Here is a 21,036-nt window from a genome sequence, read left to right on the forward strand (position 1 = left end):
GTGATAGATGGAGAAATGAGAGGTGTGCCTTAGAAACTCAGCAGGGCTGCCATTAGGCAATGAGTGTGGCAATTTGAGACACAGGATGCACTTTTCAAATAGAGATTGTGCAAAGGTGGTATTGTGTCACCTCTACACGGACACCTCCACCTTAATCTTGGGGGTAGCCAGGGCTGGTCGGAGCCCAAGAGAAGTTAGAGCAGCTAAAGGGCTGTTTCAAGTTGCACTGGCTGGTAAAAAAGCCCCAGGGGGACTGTTACATAACTGGAAACAACTTGAGTGCAAAGTGGAATTTCAGCATTACAGCTCCTTTTAAAATATACTGATTCTACAGCCACTTTTGCCTAGCTGTGCTCAGTGACATGGCAAAAATGCTATTTCATGTCTTTAGGCAGTATTACTCCCAGCAAGCTCGTGCCTGCAGTTCATACAATCAACTGGCTTTCCAGGAATCTATCCATGCGGGAAGACAATCTCCCTGCCTCCTTCCACCGTCAGGTAATAGAAGGAAATGTGATTGGCTAACACAATAATTGAGTTATGAGTTTTCTATAATTGGAACATAGCTGTTGCAAGGACCTACGGTTTGGCTTAAAATCTCGTAGCTGGGGAAAAACAGCAGCCTTATCTCAATCAATCAATCTAGTGACAATTTCATCAGGCAGGCTTGCTGAAATTCTTCTTTGGCCCAACTGGCCCACTAGCAAAGGATTTGGTTTTGCATTTTGTCTATTTTTCACAAGCTTACTGGTTCGGTTATGTCCGATTTTGTTCATGCTCATCTCCCCTTATCCTACGCCCGCAAAGGCCATGCACAATTGTTCCCAACAGTAAACAACAAACTTTGGTATTTTGCCTCATCTCATTTTTACCCTACCAACAACCAGTTTTAATCAACCATTAGTAGCTAATTATTCAAGTGATTTGGGGAGCTTCCACCAGTTCCCCTGTGAGGCTGTTCCACAGCTGAATAGAGCTCTCTGTAAAAACATTTTTCCTGATAAACAGTCTCAATTTTCCTTTGTTCAGTTTCTTATCACCAAAACTGCTAGTAATACCCCCTCGGATCATCCTCAAAAACTCCCTCCTTGATGCGTATGAAGGTGCAGTCAAGCATCAACGTACTTACTCCTGCAAAAATGTTCTGGGATCTTTTACAATCAGTAGCAGGCAATAGTTGTGCTTGATGTCTAGTTTAAGCACACAGTTCCAAACCAATAAGCTGGTTCATGAATAGCTCAGATGAATGAACATGAATACTGAACTTAAATCACTGATGTGACTTCCTGTGGTCCCTGAGCATTCTGTCAATTTTAAAATCACTCACCTCCTCTATGCTCCCATTGGAACTATTTTGGAGGGCAATGGAGATTTCCGGTTTGGCTGAAAAGCAAATAAAATACATGTTAACAAAACTTACAGCAATCACCAAAGTAATTTAGCTTCTTACAAGAGTCTTAGTATTGTTTTTCCTAAAATTGATACCAAGATCAACATATGCCTTTTTATAATGACATGTGTGGTTAGTACACACTAAATACTGAAGAAGAGGGGAAGAGGCCGACACTTGTAATTGCTACTTCTAGTATATCCTAAGATCTGTATCGTATCTTACTGTTTTTAATTATCCTAGTATCTGAGACATTTGTACCCAAGAAATTAGTTCATAACACCTTATATACAGAATGATGATGGTCATAGCCACAGGAGGAGGAAGACTAGGAGTATTTTCTTGCCGTCAATGTGTTTCATTTGAGTACAGGTGACTATACTAACATGAGCTTGCATATATTTTTAAGCCTGTCTAAATGAATTTTTTTTTCCTTCTTAAAACAAGTTGCTGAACGATCATTCAAAAATAAAAGGTGCATTCTGACACCAGTGAATGTTCAGGTCACTAATAATGTCTAAGGACTTATTAGTTTAGTTACCAACCCTTCAGACAGATTGTGGCTAGTGAACAATGAACCTCAAAAGATTTGGACTAAACCCCCCAAAATTAAATGCTTATCTCAACCTTACCTTACTCTCTAGCCCTCTTTTGGCTGCAAAACTGGACTAGAAATCTCAGGTAACCAAGGGTTTCTTCTGAGAATTTCGGTTCTTCCTATTTCCTGCCGACAGCTTTCCAGATTTCAGCTGTGTTGCCTTTGCTCTCTATCACAAAATGTTTGCCCAGGTCACCTCTATAGCACCACGGCACTACTTCACTGAGGAATTCTGCCCACATCTGTCTGTCACATCAGAGTAATGCAAAGCTGTTCTGTTCAGATCAATTCATCCATAACTGTGGCTTTCTTTCGTCACATCTTATTGCTTTTGGAATCTTTGGCATGTGTGTTCAGTTTTGCTGACTTGTTTTACTTGGACTGGCTCAGGTTTTAGTTTCAGGGGTTTGGGTGTTTGCTTGTGTTGTATGTGACATGTTGTGGGTGTTATTTGTGGTTTGTTGGGTTTTTTGGAGGGGTTCTCGCTATTGTCTCCAGATACTGTCCTGGAAAGCTGGTGCTTTCAGATATTCTGCTTCTTACCCAAGCTTTAACTAGGCAGCACAGCGGAATGAACAACAATGGGCTGGGAAGAAAACAGCCACACTTTTTCAAACCTCAGAAATGTTGAATATTGGATGAAGATTAAGCCAGAATTTATTATATCTTAGCCATTTTTGCACACTCCTCTTGTATGTATTTATTTTAAATCACAGCTGGACAATTTTTTCCCCAAGTCCATGTTGGTTTCTGGCCATGCTATTTTCTCCATTTCATGATATGTTTGGTGCACAACTATTCAATCCTGCATCTACGGGAAAAGGAATTGGAAGATCTAAGGTCTTTTCCATCTAACTTCTAAGCTTCTATTAATTGTTTGGCATCCATTTAGCTTTCTAGGATCTTTACAGATGTTTTGGGACCAGGAAGAATTCAGTATCTAGCACAGTGATTTCTGCTGTTGGACTTGTCAATCGTTGGCAAGTTGAGACTTGAAAAATAACAGTTCTCACTAACTTAACTCAGCGCACTCAGTTTGAGAAAAGGCATGTTCACTAAGCACATAGTTCCAAAAGTCTTCTGTTAACCCCTGCCTCATAATTGCTTATTGACGTTTTACAGGGGGCTAGAAAAATCCATCAGGTCCCTGACTTTGCTTTTATATCATATCTTACTTGAACTGTAACATAGACCCAATATAACACTTAATTGCTATCACTGACTCTTACACACAGGGTCACAGTCTCTACTATGCCAAGTTAAAACGGGACACAACAGTGAGATAGGGAGGGCTGTTAGGGAGAAAGCTACAGCTCCCTCATTCTCTGTCCAGCTCCAGTGCAGTATCCATAGCGGAGGGTCTGATGCAACCTGAGATGGCTAGTTGTCATCCCCAAGTGACCATATGAGGTCTGAGGACTGCTGAATCGGTGTGCTATGGGCACTCCCCCTGCTTGCCCCTCCCCAGCCCCAGGGGAAAGAGAAGCAAGCTGCAGTCCCTGTGACCTGCACTCTATTTTCCTTCTGAACATGTGTGACTAAGATTTGAGAGACCTCAAGTCATCTTCTGAATCCCCCTCCAACCTTTCTGCTGACTGGGGACCAGGAGGGGAAGAGTGCCCAAGACAGAAGCTATATAAGGCAGTCCAATTGCTAGGGATTGGGCTGAGGCTACTACAGGGCCCTCAAAGAGCATAGCATAGCACAGCAAAAGGTTTTGGTTTGTCTAGTTTGTGCTGAAGTCTGCTCTGCTTCTGCCCCCTCCCATTTCCTGCTAACCATGCTGGTGTACGTGTCTCTGTGCACAGCCACCCCAACACAAGTTTACATGAACAGCGAGCAAAGGAGATTAATGTCTAACTTATCATACGCAGAACAAGGGGCTATTCTAATTGCAGTGGTTTCAATACTTTTCAGTGCTCAAGGGTCTATCCAGATTACACTAATTATTTGTCAAACGTCCCTTTTTAAACTTAAAAGCCATTTCTGACTCACACAAGCGCAAGAGGAAATCTCAGACCATCAGCTTCTATTTTTGTGTCTCACCTCAGCGTGTGACAGCCCCAAAGAGTTTCCTTTTTCAAAAAATATTGCTTCCTGCTGAATCTTTGCATTCTGGGCATCAGCCCAGTGTGAGATGTGTTGGAGACTCCTGAGAGCCGGTGGTTATATAATGGATATGTGGACAGCCCCTCCACTCGCTGCTCATTCATTTTAGCAACCCTGGAGTTGTACCTTCCAAGAGTCAGTGGACTATAAGCAGATTAATCACTCTCACAACTCCCCAGGTCTTTGACACAGCAAACAATGCTGTCCACTTGTACTTCAGCAGTTTCCAAGCAGACTTCCTACACTATTTGAAACAGAACAGAGCAAGATTTGATAAAATAGTTATATGGGATGCCTCATTTTGTGGGTGCCCAGTCTGTGACAACTCAAAGGGTTCCGATTTTCAGAGGGTGGGTGGATCAGTAATTTTCTGAGAATCAGGCCCTTTTAATGTGTTTCAGGTGAGGCATAAAAAAAAATGACGCACCCAAAATCACTAGTTACTTACTAAAATCTTCGCCGTGATATATAATTGAACTGATCACAAGCCAGTAAGGGCTACACTTTTATATGATCTCAGTAACAAGGGCACAATGAGCTTGACTGTGAAAGTGCATGAATGCCCAACTGTTACCAAACTTGCACATACAGATGAGCTACTTACACACCTGTTTGCATGTTGACTGTCTATTTGTATACCCAGTAAGGTACTTTCCACAGATGCTTTCCTCAGTGTTGCAGGTGCTGGCACCAGATACTGGAAATTTGGCCTTAAGTGTTTGTTAAGAAATGTGGGTTTATTCTCTGAAGTAATTCACAAGAACAAAATGGCTGTCTGCGTAGCATGAATCAGAAGTCTTTATAATGCAAAAAAGGAAGAGTCGTCATAAACTGCTTACCAAATACTTTCACTTTGGTGATGTTCGTCAGGATTCTTTCAGGATGGTACATCACACGACAAGAGAACACCTTGCCATCGTCAACCATTTTGATTGGGGAAATCTTTAGTGCATTGTCTGGACCTAGCTGAATTCTTTCCTTATACAATAGGCTGTAAGTCTTATTCACATCCTGGTGGTAGAACTCTTTGATAAGAGTTGTTTCTTCACGTCCATATTCCCCCTGTTTAAAACACAGACAGATATTTCTTCCAGTCACAAACTCCTCCCTCCCTCCATCACAACCATTTCCTTCTCACCTTCTTTGAGTCAAAGCCTCAGGGATCAATCTAGGGTTGCAACATTAAGCTTAGCACTTTTCATATAGCCTTTTCAATTCCTGGATCTCCGAGCGCATCACCGAAATGGTCATGATCTCCATTTTACATATGGAGGAAATAGACACAGAGTAGCTGGTTGACGAGCTTATGATCAAGTCTTCTGAATTGTAGTCCTGAGGCTTAGACAGGAACCATACTGTGTCCTTCCCACCTACAGCTACCCTTCCACACAGTGTTAGGCAACTTTAGCACATTTAAGACTAGAGAAAAATTAGAGACTTCTCTTAATCTTTTGATTTTTTTTTTAAATTTCTAGTTGCACCCAACTAACTGAAAAGCTGAACTTCATCATCTTCTTTTGACTCCTGTTTGCCAGAGCTAGTAGCAATGCCTAGAGTTAAGACTGAGTCCCTTTCTCTGTGCGTTTGTACACATACAATCTCAACATGTGCCATATATTTGCACATTCTGAAATGCAGAACTTTTGCTCTTTTTTTCCAATTCATAGTTTGAATTAACATCACCAAATATAAATTAGCACAATATGCAGACTAGCCCTACAAAATTTCTAAGTTTAGGATAAATGTAGTACAAAGAAGAGGAGATCCAAACTGATAGCCAAAGGGGACAGAGCCACTAGAGAAAATAAAAGTTATGCTTATATTTGAAGGTCAGATTAACAAAGACACTATCAATTCGAGCTTTTCAAGAGTAACAGGTGCCAACAGATATAAACCTCAAAAAGAGCAAACAAGGTACAGAAATTAATGAGCAATGCCAAGGACATAGTTTGCTCATCTTCATCTCTGAACTACTGAAAGTAATTACAAGACAAAGTTGGAAAAAATACAGAGATTCCTGCGAAAAGTAACTGCAATGCAAAAAATAACTTGTTCAGCTCAAAGCCAAGAGCTTCTAAATTTGTTTTGTATGTGGTTTCACATGTCTAAGCAACTGTTTGAGAGCTGTTTTGTTCTCCCCATTTTCAAATTGAAAGTTAGCAGCGAGCAAAAATACCCATATGTAGTCTCACATTCTATTTCTGAAATCACCAGACACATTACTTATCAAACAACCAGGAGCAGTTCAGATAACCCTGAATGATGTTGAACATTTGGTAGTGCTCAAACAAATTAAGAATTTAACAACTTTAAAAAAAAATGATGCAGAGGGTTTTTTGGTTTTGTTTTTAATTTGGTCATTCAATTTACCAATTTCACTACCCTTTCCAACACTCTTTTTGGTTTCATTTATTTTGTGAAAAATTAAACCACCATAGCCATGTTTTTTCTTTGTTTTCAAACACACCGTTTCCGGTGAGATGTATGCTGCTTGTCAACTGTGGAGACACTGCATTTCTAGCTTTTCCTCCCTGTTGTCACAGTCTGATGTTTTCTCAGGTACTGAAATTAGCTATACCTTTTGTCTAACAAACCTTTACTTTAACTGTTTGCAGTCCCCTGTGCAAAGTATAACATTTCTATTTGCTATGTTTTTTCCTTACTTTTTAACCAATAATGGAGGGTAGTTATACTTACCATTAGCCATTTCAAAGGATACTTGGACAAATTTACAGAAGTCATGTTCTCAAGGCATGGAATTTCCAGTGTTTCGTTTAATAGCACTTCCACCACCCCATAGTGCTTCTCATCTTTTACAATTGTAGCAAAAAGCAAGAAGAACAAAGAAAATGATTAGCACAATATGTGGTGTGCTCTAAAACAAAACATGCATTGCTCTGCTGTTCCTATGCTATTGATTCCATAGAATAGGCACTATTTAAAAAAAAAATTGGTTAAAATACTTCCAAAGCACAATAATCTTTTTAAGACTTATTTGCTAACTGAAAACCACGGTCCCAATTCTGCAAGCAACCCTATACCTGAAAGTTCCATTGAGTTTAACAGGAATATTGTAATGGAGTGCTTGCAAAAGAAATTCCGCTAGTTGTAGAATCAAGATTTACTCTCAGAAGGGAAACTTGGAAAGGAGGGGGAAAAATGAGTTTGTTCCCTTCCTTCTGAGACACGTAAGAGTCTGAAATTTCCAATTTCTTCTACTGGAATAAACCTTAACACTAATTTTCCCATCTTTGGTACTTTTCATCTGAGATGCTCAAGGAGCTTTACAAACATTGACTAAGCTTTGCACCATCTCATGTGAGTGAAGTATACTCCCTGTTTTACTGATGAGGAAAGAGACACAGGCATTAAGCGAGTTGATCCAGGTCACACAGACAGTGGCACAGCTGGAAATGGAGCACAAAACTCCTAAAACCCCATCCTTTTTCTACCATTGAGTCTCTTTTTTTAAAACAATCATGCTGGGTTATTTTCCTTCCAATAACGTCTTTGCCCAGGAAAGTTTTGTTTAGTAATCACACAACAAAATTTAGATATGGATGCAACAGTCTGAGCGCACATTCCCTCTCCCGTAACAGCAGTATGCTTCAAATAGTAATAACTAGGGCTGTCAAGCAATTAAAAAATTTAATCGTGATTAATCGCACTGTTAAAGAATAATAGAACACCATTTATTTAAGGTTTTTTTGGATGTTTTCTACATTTTCAAATATATTGATTTCAATTACCACACAGAATACAAAGTATACACTGCTCAATTACTATTTTTTATTACAAATATTTACATGGTAAAAAACAAAAGAAATATTATTTTTCAGTTCACTTAATATAAGTACTGTAGTGCAATCTCTTTACTGTGAAAGTGCAACTTACAAATGTAGAATTATGTACCAAAAAACTGCTAAAAAATAAAACAATGTAAAACTTCAGAGCCTACAAGTCTACTCAGTCTACTTCTTGTTCAGCCCATCGCTCAGACAAAAAAATGTGTTTACATTTGCAGGAGATAATGCTACCAGCTTCTTATTTACAATGTCACCTGAAAGTGACAACAGTTGTTGCATGGCACTGTTGTAGCTGGCGTCGCCAGATGCGCTCAAGATTCATATATGCCTTCATGTTTCAACCACCATTCCAGAGGACATGTGTCCATGCCGATGACAGGTTCTGCTTGATAACCATCCATAGGAGTGAGGACTGATGCATGTTCATTTTCATCATCTGAGTCAGATGCCACCAGCAAAAGGTTAATTTTTCTTTTTTGGTGGTTCGGCTCTGTCATTTCTGCATTGGAGTGTTGCTCTTTTAAGACTTCTGAAAGCATGCTCCACACCTCGTCCCAATCAGATTTTGGAAGGCAATTCAGATTCTTAAACCTTGGGTTGAGTGCTGTAGCTATCTTTAGAAAGCTCATATTGGTACCTCCTTCACGTTTTGTCAAATATGAGGTGAAAGCGTTTTTAAAACAAACAACATGTGCTGGGTCATCATCTGAGATTCCTGTAACATGAAATATATGGCCAAATGCAGGTAAAACAGAGCAGGAGACATACAATTCTCCCCCAAGGAGTTCAGTCACAAATTTAATAAACACATTTTTTTTTAACGAGCGTCATCATCATGGAAGCATGTCCCCTGGAATGGTGGCCAAAGCATGAAGTGGCATACGAATTATTTAGCATATCTGGCACGTAAATACCTTGCGATGCCAGTTTACAAAAAAGCCATGCAAATGCCTGTTCTCACTTTCAGGTGATATTGTAAATAAGAAGAGGGCAGCATTATCTCCTGTAAATGTAAACAAACTTGTTTGTCTCAGCGATGGGCTGAATAAGAAGTAGGACTGAGTGGACTTGTAGGCTCTAAAGTTTTACATTGTTTTGTTTTTTGAGTCCAGTTATGTAACAATATCTACATTTGTAAGTTGCACTTTCACAATAAAGAGATTGCACTACAGTACTTTTATGAGGTGTGACAAAGCTCCTCCTCTGCCTTGGTGGGTCCTGCGCTTATTGGCGGATTTGCTCACCTCAGAGGTTCACGGAAGCTCTCAGTTTGGCCACTTTCATGGCTCAAATCTGCTGTTCATTCAGTTAGCCTCATCACTGGCCAGCATGGGGAAAAGGAAGAACAATAATTCCCTGCAGTCTCTGTTGATTCACCTAGTCGATCAGGGAACAGACCAGAGACCTTCCCCTCTGGTGGAACCCACAGTCCAGTTCATCTCCTCCGGTATCAAGTAGGGAGTTGGGGGGATGGAGGGAACCCGGGCCCACCCTCTACTCTGTGTTCCAGCCCAGGGCCCTGTGGATTGCAGCTGTCTACAGTGGCTCCTGTAACAGCTGTGTGACAGCTCCAACTCCCTGGGCTACTTCCCCATGGCCTCCTCCCAACACCTTCATTATTCTCACCACAGGACCTTCCTCCTGATGTCTGATAATGCTTGTACTTCTCAGTCTTCCAGTTGTACACCTTCTCACTCTTAGCTTCTTGTCCTTCTTGCTCCCAGCTCCCCGCACATACACCACAAACTGAAGTGAGCTCCTTTTTAAACTCCAGTGCCCTGATTTGCCAGCCTGTCTTAATTGATTCTGGCAGCTTCTTGATTGGCTGCAGGTGTCCTAATTAGCCTGCCTGCCTGAATTGTTTCCAGAAAGTTCCTGATTGTTCTGGAACCTTCCCTGTTACCTTACCCAGGGAAAAGGGACCTACTTAACCTGGGACTAATATATCTGCCTTCTATCACTCTCCTGTAGCCATTTGTCCTGATCCTTTCACAGAGGTGAATTGAAAAATATTATTTCTTTTATCATTTTTACAATGCAAATATTGGTAATAAAAATAATAATATAAAGTGTGCAGTGTACATTTTGTATTCTGTGTTGTAATTGAAATAAATATATTTGAAAATGTAGAAAAACATCCACAATATTTAATAAATTTCAATTGGTAGTCTATTGTTTAACATTGTGATTAAAAGTGTGATTAATCTCAAATTTTTTAATCACAATTAATTTATTTAATTAAGTTGGGCTGTCGATTAATCACAGTTTAGTAAAAACCAAGTGTCTGCACTCAGCTTCTTTCCCTGCATTAATTTTCCACCCTAGTGTCCCCACTCAAGGCTGAAATACAGGCATTAAAAGGTAGAGCAATTCTATAACTAACTAAATACAAATGTGGATTAAGAAATACCATCAAACAAGCTGCTTTTTTTTTTTTTTTTTTTTTTTTAAAGCTGAAGCTCTGCTCTGATGTACAGAGGTCAGACACCCATGCTGGTTTTATCAGTGTCCTTGGATATAATTCCTGTGTGGTGCTGCTGGATTGTCTGCAGGACCCGGTGGGGTGGATGGGATTGCTGAAGGTTAACTCCATTTGCTCTTCACAAGGAGACCTCAGAAGGTTCTGAAGATTCACTGCTCATCTTTCCTGAGGCTGTGCAATGCAAGGTCATCACACCAGGTGCTATTCTGTTGTCTCTCTTGTTCCCCATGTATCAGGGGCCACTAAGAGGGGACTGACATATTTCAGTCTGCAGTATCAGTGAACAGACTACTGTCAACTCTATTGCTTCTCTTAGATTCTGTTATCTTTGCATTTGGATGAAACCCAGATAGTTTAGGATCAATCCAGGCAATACAAAGGCAATGCTGGTAGACAGGAAAAAGCATATTGTAGAAATGATAGGGATAAATCTGCTCCTTATACTTTGGTATATCATCACAGACTCTTATCTGTTCTGACGACAATGGCCCACTGAATCTTTATGACTAATCACGGGGTTTGCAGTTCTCCATTCTAGTAAGGATTTTGCCCATTTATCCATGCCCTTGTCACCTCCAGGCTGATGAATGATATACAGTTTACTTTGCAATGTCTTTGAAGGCCACCTGGAAATGTTAGCTAGTACAAAATGTGGCCTTCTGCCTTTGCTACGGGAAGGCAATAGTGCACGCTGACTAGAAGCTCTTCAGCTCTAGAACTAGATTCCACTAGTAGATTCATCAAAGCCTACATCTAGCTCACATGATAGTGTGCTAGACTAGTTTTTTGCTTTTCCTCAGTCACAGGTTCTTAATCTACGTGGGCTTTCTGTGGCTGACAGTTGTCGGTAATGACAACACTCAGATCTGGAAGTGAAGCGCAGCGTTACAGGTGGCGAGCAGCCCTTGTCATGAAGGCTCTGATTTGCAACCCTCAGAATATTCTGCGGGAAGCTCAAAAGAGGAAGCAGTTGTATGTATTTCAATGCGGGAAGGATCACTCCAAATGGTAAATGTCACTATCACTGCATTACAAAAGAGCACTGATCAGCTTTGCACAATAGTCCAGAAAGGGGAAATGGAGTGAATCTTTAACTTCTCAAGTACGTAGTACGGCAAAACCGTCTGGGTGAGTCAGCAGATAAGTTACATGTCATGCAGCAGGCTACAGGCGGTGAGGTTTAAGTAAGGTCAGTAGACAAACAGGAGAGCTATTTAAAAGATAAATTCTTGACACAGGAGGTATTTTTGCAGACTGCCTCTCCGCATTCTCACAGTTCTGTGTCAACAGCTCTATTTTCCCTGCAGTTCTTTGATTCAGTTCTCTAGTAACAAACTGTCTGCTACGGTCCTATGTGATCGCCATTCACCCTTTTTGTCTCCCTTAAAATATACATCGGAAATAGGCATATTGATAAATGTAGTAATATGTTTGGTTTGCTCTGGTAGGGGGTAGAGCACCGCTTGCTGGTTTGTGCCATTGCTGCAAAAAGCCAGTTCGAAACTCACTGAACGTGAACAATAGTTGTCCTCAATTTAACCTATGTAGAATGGTAATGCTAATGCTGGGCAGGTCTGCATCAGCAAGGAGAAAGGCTTCATTTCTTTAAGAAGGAGAGAGAAAACCCAGCACAATTAATAAGCTTATAGTCAAATGCTCCTCTAGCGTATTCCCTTCATTTCCTCCACCCACTGCTCTCCACACTGTCGGGCTGTACCATAGCCATGGCACGGAAGCAGAACTTTCTGTCTCACAAAGGTGTCAGAAGTGCCCCTCGGCTATAGCACAGAGTGCTGTTGCAGTCCTTTTCACAGTGGCTGGTGGATTTATAACCTCTAAGTTTCACTCATTCATTATTAACATTCTTTATAGAGGCTCACTTCTCTTTCCTAGCTTATTTGATCTGTCTTTTACTGTTAGTCAAATGGCAAGAAGATCCCTAAAGAAGAGACTATGCGGTAACTCCAAGGAACCTCCTGCGCCCACGAGTTAAGATGGAATTTTCTTAATGAACCAACATTTGCTATTTCAACCCTAGTATTCATATCTTTGATCCAGAGCAATAGTTTGTCCGTGTTTGTTTCAGCAAGTTCATGAGGATGGGTTTCTTGGGACTGGTCAGCCCAAATGTAAGTCCATGAAAATTAAAAACAAATGTGAGATACTCAAAGCCACATTCTACATATGTAATCATTGTAACAATTCCACGCTGGAGACTCCGAGTTTCAGCTCGCACATCGCAGCGTATGTGCCTTTTTGGTAAAAGATCTAACTTAGGGCCAAATTCTAAAGCTATTGAGTCAACAGTATTTGCCCTTAGGGCTGGTAGGTGGCCCTTAATGCAGCAGCTGCCATTCTGTTTTGTGGCTGTTTTCTATCCTATGCAAGGACAAACATGTCACTATCTTTTACCTTCCCTATACCCTTCAAACACTCCTGAAAGCCTGCATGCACATGAATGCAGTACACAGGAGAACAAGTACAACAAAACACGTAGTGCCCAAGCAATGGCAAATCACTGTCATTTTCCCTGTTTCATTTCTGTAGTTTGTTAAATACTCGAAATCACATATGTTAGTTGTTTTTTTAAGCAACCAAGAAAACCCAGCTGATGTGAACAACTAAATTCCTTCCTAAAATGAAAATAGTGCAGTTCCTCATTTTTTTCACGTTATCTGAAACCAGGCAAAACTAATGTGATTTCTGATTTTCATTCAAATCAAAAATTTGAGCCAGGTTCCATAACCTTCCAGCAAACTGGACCAAATTTCCTAAGCATCATATTCATGCTTCTGGGTGGAAATCAGGTGGAACTCATTAACCTCATATGGCTCAGAGATGAAACTTGGCAAGTTCAGCAGACTTTAGTTTTTGAGCTAGTTCAAACTCAGGAGTGGTATGAATTCATCCAAAGCAAAACTGGAACCTCTGCATACCAAACCTACTGACCTTCAACAAAACACTTCTCAACATGAACTGAACTGCCACTCGCATGCAGTCGGCCAGCCCTGCCTTTGCTTCTACTATTTATTCGCTGTTTCTAGGAAGCCTAGTGCAAGTTTGAGAGCTGGCTCAGAACAAGTTTGAATCCCCACTTCCCAAACCTACCCTTAAACTGAAGAAATTAGCTACCCGTAGACATTGCAGCCTGGTGCTCAAGGACACCCAGCATTAACAACACACACATCAGTCTACGGGAACTGAGGATGTTCAGTCCTTCTATTTATCTGTCTCTTTCCTAATAATTTCAACACACAGAGTATAGTATATTTGAAAGACAGGTGTCCTCCATCCCTAGGATGTTGCATGGCCCAGCCTATTTCCCAGTTACCATTCTCTGCCCAGTATTATCATTGTTGTCCCTAATGAACACACATCATCCTTCCTCCCTGTCACTCACCTGGTTCCTTCCATCAACTTGCTCCAATATTCCTGCCCATAAGTTAAATGGTGCTATGCTCCTCACCAGGCAAACTCTTTACATACGGTAAGGCAAGGCATACCAGGCTGTCAAACAACAGCTAAACCAGAGATAGCAAAGTGTCAAGGCAGCAGCAGTACAATACAAGTGCAAATCTGGAATCACAGAGCAAATTGAGCGTAGCCAGGCAAAAGTATTCACATCATTTACTTGTTCTGTTTTTCCCCCTAAGTGTTACCAAAAAACAATAGGGATCTTAATATCACTTACCTTCTGCCTTGATACTAAGATTAATTTCCGCAGCCTTTGTCCCATATGGGTAGGTAGCAAAGCTACACTCATACTGCCCACTGAGTGAGACACTAACGTTACTCAGGTGTAGACTCCACTGATGGCATTCCACCTGGTTTGCTCTGGCAACATGGGAACTCCAAGTCTTGCTAACGTCTACCCAGCAGTGGTGGGGAGTCTCACTGAAAGCCACTGAATAGTTATAATCAGTCTTAGAAAAAGGTAAGTATTTAATGCCATATATAGGGTGATATACAGCTATTCTACTGGGTGGCGTATCATCAATCTTTGACCATTGTGTTTGTGAGACATGGATCCCATCTCCGCTCAGAATGCTGCATTCCAGAGTCACATCACTGCCAGGGAAAGCATGGACTGCTTCTGTCTTTATAATGGTGCCTTCAAGCTCGCCTTAAAAAGAAACAGAAAAACTGTCAAGTCAAGCAATGCTTATAAACAACCCCCTTTTAAATCTTCTTATCAACTCTGTTTGGTGCCTTCACTAGAAAGAGACACCTATATAAGAAGAAGCTGGGGCCAAAAATACAATAGTGCAATATTAAGTAGAGTGAGAAGGTTTAGCAGTTGACGGAAGTAGTAAATCATGAGTACAGATTCCAGAAAAGGAACTGGAGAAAAAAATAAGCAGTGGCTCAAGCAGCTTGAACAGGATGGGGAGCGCTCATCATACTACACAAAGAGAAAGGGGAGCTTTCAAGTGATATGTAAAGCAGAAGCCAGGACTGCTTATTCCACAGGTCTCTTTGCAAGAACCAAGAAGTAGTGAATCCTGCTTGCTAATTCTGTTTTGCGCAATTGCATTCTGCCTTTTTCAAGTACTCCTGCTGTTTCAATAGGAAAAGGTGTTCTTTTACATGGACCTTGCTAGACAGCTTCTGCATTCCACTGTGGAGGTTGTATTTCAATGTTGGAGCAAGCAGCTTCCTCATGTATGGTTTGTTTATCAGTTTGTTAATTTTCTGAGGCGCTTTGAGGTCCTTTGTGCACCATATAAATACAGAGCTAATGCATTTGTGAAAGGAAAAGAAGTTTTCAGCCTGTTTTTAAATAGTTGCTGCCACAGTGAAATTGACCTTTTCTCTTTCTTTTTCCTCCTGGGGGAAAAGAACTCTGTGATCTATCTCCACTGTCTCTGTTGAGTTCCAAGAGACATAGCATGCAGCATATTCGTAGGCATGAAGTTCCCAGGTAGCTATCAACTGATGACGTTACACAGAGCAGTCCCCTACAGCAGAACTCCACTGAACCAAACAACAGTACCATACATTGATCACCGTTTTATCTGAAGTATTTGGCAGTCACAAGAAACTTTCAGAAAAAATGGATGTGTATGAGCACCCTCAGGCGTAGGGCTCACTCCCCCTTATCATTCTCTTTAGCCTCTCCCCATCTTTAAAGAACACCTTGAAAATTCTCACGATGCGTCCCTCCCCCCCCTTCCCAAATGGTGTAGTTACAGTCAGAGCCAGAGATTTATGACATCTCTCTCCTAAGCTTTTTGTGCCTCCCCACACACTGCAGTCAACACCCTCAAGTCATTTTATTCATTATGAATTTTTAAAGGGAAATTGAAATTTGATTTTATGTTATATGTAACCATGTCAGGAATGGTCTAGATAATACTTAGTCCTGCCATGAGTGCAGGGGACTGGACTACATGACCTCTCGAGGTCCCTTCCAGTCCTACGATTCTATGTTCTACAGTCCCCTAAATGCCTGTGCAGACCAAGGACATATAATGTAGCAGTGAACTCATTTGTCATTTATGCAGCACTAATAGTGCTCTAGGAACTATATTAACAGCTATAAAGCCAAGATGCAGGCTCTGAAGGGTTTACAGTCTAATACCCCAGTCCTTGTGGGCAGTTCTCTGAACCCACCAGCACCTCATTGCAGAAAAACTGGTTCTCAAATAACCAAAATATGAAACCAAGTGAATAGAGCATGAAAAGCAATGTGACTGAATAGTCAGGTTAAGTGTACTTATCTCCAGAATTTTAATACCCCCCCCATCATGTACATCCTTTACAGTAAAATAAAGGGGCATAAGGTGGACAAGTTAAGATTTAAGTGGAAGATTTGCCTAAATAAAAATCTCAGTACCTGTCCAGTATGATGACTGATCTAAGACCTCTACTTACTAAAGGCATCTGTTATATTCAAGAGGTAGCATCACTTAAGTAGTTTCCAGACAGATAACTCGCAACGAAAATTATTTTTAAAAAGCACATATTAAGATCAAAGAGCCACATCAAGCAGGAATTTGGGATAAATATTTTAATACTTCAACTTTTTTTTAATTAATTGCTTAACAGCACCAAATTGATGGAGTCCATTTTATTTAAAAGTGTCCTGCAGCTCTCTCTCTTCTTGGCACTGGAATCTTGCCAATTGTTTTAAAAATTCCAATTTAACCCAACATTAAAAAAAAAAAAAAGATGCCAGTACGTCCATACTTAACCCCTTTTCCTTCAAGATGTTCCACCCATTCAAAGTATCGTGCAGCATGGGCAACTCAGACACTTAAGTATAAAGTTGAAGGACTTTGTTGGCACCAGAATAAATCGGTATGCACTGGGCATGATTAAATTTAGGCTGGAAATTAAAAGAAACTTTCTAACTATCAGAGGAGGGAGGTTCTGGAACAGCCTTCCAATTGGAGTTTTGAGGGCAAACAACCTAAGAAGTTCTGAGAAGGAACTTGATAAATTTATGAATGGGATTATATGACAGGGCTGTCTGTAATACTAGGGGACTGGACTAAATGACCCACAAGGTCTCTTCCAGTTCTGTTTTCCTCAGTGGTCTGATTTTTATTAGGGCAGAACACCTGTAGCTGCAGAGAACTTTAATGGGAGTTTAGCCTGGATAAACAACAGCAGGATTTTGCCCTAACTTGTGTTTTGTTGAGATTTAATATGGACAACTGTTTCTCTGTGTGCAATATGGATTTTCATTAGTCATTTTACTTGGCTTTTTTTTATTTTTACCATCATCGATTTCTCTTACATAAGTAGGAAATTTCCCTGACCTGCTCCATCTATATGCAGCCATTAATAAACATAATCAGATACATCTTACAGTTCCAATTAGGTACCTGGAACATCTTTATTTTTTGAATTGGAAATTGGACTCAAGCCACAACATTCATACGCACACTCGGCCCTGGATTTTAAGTACTCCAAACTTCAGGATGCACAAAAGAAGCATTGAGTTTCAAGCCCCACTCTAATTTTTAACAAGGCTGGTTTTGATTAAGCTCCCCTGATACAGACACAGTTGCTCTCCCTTCTCTAAAGTCTTATTCTAATATTCAAAATGCCTTGCTCTCGGGGTATATCTACATAGGTGTAATTCCCGGCTTGAGTAGAAATATGTATACTAGCTGTGCTTATCTAGCAGTCTAAGAAGAGCAATGTGGCTGCAGCAGCGTGGGTAGCAGCTCATGCTAAGTAGGCAGCCAGGGGGTCCAGGTGGGACTGTACTCAGTCAGCTAACCTGAGCTGGTGTACTTGCTACCATGGTCATATGGCTCTTTTTGATGTGCTAGCTTGAACAGAGCTAGTGTGTGTCTGTCCGTCCGTGCTGGGAATCATACCTACCAGCTGCTGTAGAGACATATGCCCAGCAACAACCTTGTCTTGCAAGCCCGTAATACAGTGCACAGATGGGAAAAAATCTTTCCAGGATTTCCAAGCAGTCAGTATCACGGTTCTGCAATTAATGGTCACATTTCGGAGGGGAGGGGAAGAGGAAGTTAAAAACCCACATAGTTAGGAGGGAAGGTCATTTCTAAAACATATATTCTCCTAAAATGAGTGAGTTCTTTGCAATGAGAGAAACTGTGAAACTGGCTTACAACTTTGAAGAAGTTGGCTTGCTAGTCAGTACTTCTAGTTAACATTCAATAGTAGTAATTTGTATCTTACTGTAGCTATGAAAAAGTTGCCTTGAAACATAAAATCAATGTTAGTTTGATTTTTGCCTTAATGTGAAATTTAAAACAGGTTTTTTCCAAATTAAAGAAGCTCAGTCCATAAAACACTTACTTACCAGCAACATGATGTGTTAGGATGAACAAATACAATGCACAGGAAGGCCACCTTTTCTCCATCTTCATCGCTTGGTGTTACATTAACATTTCCGTAGTTGTCTTAGTGATTGCTGTAAATGAAGCCAAAACAGTCTGCTTTACGCAAACACATGTCTGATCAACCCAGACACACCACTCCAGCATGGCTTCAGAGAAGGGCAACGTCAACAGGAAACTGAGGTTTTCACATCTGGTGTGGTAAAATTAGATCTTTACAGAAAAAAACCTTTAAAACCTTTCTGTAAAGATCATGGCTGATTTATTCAAAATATAAACCCTAAATGCTCTCTGAAAATCTATCTAAACTGTAAATTGAAAACCACATCTATTCTACAGCTCACATACAAAACCCAATGCATTGTCTCATTCTCTATACAAAACTCCAGAATGGACACAGTTATTAAGATAAATGTAAACTTCTTGAAAATAGCCTAAGTGTTTAAGAAGTGTGTATGATGTGCTGTATAGAGCAGGGGTGCATTGTAACGAACAGGAATGCAACTATTTGCTGTGCAGTGCACTCCTACATTTTTAAGAACCCATCAATGAACAGACAGAAATTTTGTTCTCAAAGTTAATTCAACCTGTCAGGCCCGACTGAGAGGAGCAAATTTTACTATTGATGAACACCTCTGTACTATAATGTTAATGGATTCCTCATGATGCGGAACACAGTTTGGACTCAGTGTAGACCAGAAAAACTCTGTTCAACATTGTGTGAGCTAACAGCATCTGTGTTGCTAAAACCATTACTGTTACTACTGCTAACAACACAGTTGAAATCAATGGGACTACTCTAATCTGTAAAGATCACTCCTGTAAGTAAGGGCTTGCAAGATCAGGCCTTTGGAAAGCTCTTCATGGCAGAGACTCCATGTTTATTTGTTCTGGTAAGGTCCATATGCATCTACAGCACTACATAAAATATCGGTGAATCAATCTATTTGTCCATTCTTCTGTGTTTTTTCCCCACACATGTGCCTCCAAAGTAGTTTGGTGTACAACCCACATGCTACATTCACTGGTCAGAGAATTAGTGCATTGGGGTATTTCCAGTTATATTGATCGTTTTGTTTTTGTTTTGTTTCCTGTTTAATTATTTACCACAGTATCACAAGCTGCAGAATTGTGGGTGAAAGTTCTAATTAGTATGGTAAACCCTGTGCAACTTATAATCATGCAGACGGAGTTTGCAGTGTTGTCAATTGTCAGCTTCTTGAAAGTTACAAATGTTGCACTTGGAACATACAGAGTGTGTAAATCCTGTCCCCATTTACACAGTGTCAAAGAAGCAGAAATCCCACAGGACTGTCCCATAGAGCATTTGTAAAGCCATAAACCAGATGTCCTGTTGCTGGTGAAGCACCCCATTACAACATGTTTTGGGTTTCTGGGAGCAGGCAGAGCATCCCTATTGTTTACTGCTTCCCTCACCAATTCACATTTCCCAGTCTGCCTAATCACATTTTGGTAAGGTCCATGCCTTTTATTACAGATGGGGACACTTGAGCTTTGTCTACACTAGACAAGTTTCCCACCAGTTTAACTAAATCTACTTAAACTCGTGCAAATCCCTAATATAGGTGCACTTAAGCTGTTATAACCCTTGTGCATAAACAATTTATTTTAAATTGGTAAATTACCAATGAAAAGAAATACAAATTTAGCAAGGTTCAAGCAGTTTAAATACATTTATATTAGGGTTTGCACAGGTTTAGCTAGATCAATGATACTAAGATTGAGGCTTGGGAGCTCAAGTGGCTCTTTAATGTGTCTCCTGTGGCTCTTTGTGGCACATGGTGTTAAAACACTGTGATTTAATTATTAACCAATATAAGATATTAACCATTCAGGATGCTTTTACTGTGTTATTAACCAATTGTAGAATACTTGGTCAGTCATTTTGTGGTGAGAATATTATATATATTTTCTCACTGGACAAAATGACACAGTTTTAATATCATGTGCTGTAATATATATAAAATAGTAAATGAAACAATGAATTCACACTACTGTGGCTCTTTTGGGTAATGCTGATAGCTAATTTGGCTCCTGAACCACTGAGATCTGATACAGTATCCTTACGAAGGGACAAATTTCAAAACAGAAATGAGAAAAAAATATTCTAGCACTACCAGTTTCTCCTCCAGTAATTTTGTTCTTCCCCTTTCCTTGTGTGTTAGATTAATTGTTGACCTTCTTTTTAATACATGTGGCTGTTCTTCATTAAAAAGAGTTTGGGTGTTTTTCCTGCTTGTTTTATGGTGTAAAAGCAAACCCTAAGCTGGACATCAGAGCTTGAGCTTCAGTCTTAGCCCAAATTAGTGGTCTTCAATGCAGATTCACGAGACAGACTGACAACATGCTGGTTGCTTTGCACAGGGGGCCTAGTAAATAACTCAATATATGCTGAGGACCAGTGTCACTTTATTTTATGGCAATAGGGCTCTATTTTCACAAAAATAATTGAGCTGCACACTTACAGTCGGCAATTATTTATTTTATACACAATGGCTTTTTATATGCAGTTCAAGGTCTATTTTTTAGGAAGTTTAGTGCACTGGTAATGGTTTTTCAAACAGAATAAATTGGTTTTGAGGCTTTTCTTCTGCTCATCCTTGGATTACTTTTTCTAAAATGACAACAAAACAGCAAGACAGAAGCAGTTTGAGTACCCCTCACACAAAGGCAATATCTGCCCCCATTACCAATCAGTGAAATTGTGCTCTAGATGAGCCAGAATCTGGCATCCCCATTCCTAAACATAGGCCATTGGGGGATAAATCTTTGCTTGTAACTCCAATGCCATCTCTTGTCCTCATTAC

The 21,036-nt window shown here is 40.3% G+C and overlaps 1 protein-coding gene and 1 long non-coding RNA gene across 2 annotated transcripts in view; one reads left to right on the plus strand and one right to left on the minus strand.

The window, feature by feature from the left end:
- Positions 1-18,311, minus strand: part of CD96 (CD96 molecule) — a 39,076-nt gene extending 20,765 nt beyond the window's left edge. The window contains exons 1-5 of the mRNA XM_084617616.1: positions 18,172-18,311; positions 14,077-14,508; positions 6,795-6,907; positions 4,937-5,159; positions 1,328-1,383 (exon numbers count right to left, since the gene is read on the minus strand). Of these exons, the coding sequence (XP_084473742.1) occupies positions 1,328-1,383; positions 4,937-5,159; positions 6,795-6,907; positions 14,077-14,508; positions 18,172-18,238 (891 nt within the window). The 5' untranslated portion in view covers positions 18,239-18,311. The remainder of the gene's footprint in view (positions 1-1,327; positions 1,384-4,936; positions 5,160-6,794; positions 6,908-14,076; positions 14,509-18,171) is intronic.
- LOC311514887 overlaps positions 10,539-21,036 on the plus strand; it is a 69,913-nt gene continuing 59,415 nt past the window's right edge. The window contains exon 1 of the long non-coding RNA XR_014709963.1: positions 10,539-10,583. This is a non-coding gene — a long non-coding RNA (uncharacterized lncRNA). The remainder of the gene's footprint in view (positions 10,584-21,036) is intronic.

This window comes from Lepidochelys olivacea (assembly GCF_965140295.1).
Source record: "Lepidochelys olivacea isolate rLepOli2 genome assembly, chromosome: 1".
Lineage (NCBI taxonomy): Eukaryota > Metazoa > Chordata > Testudines > Cheloniidae > Lepidochelys > Lepidochelys olivacea.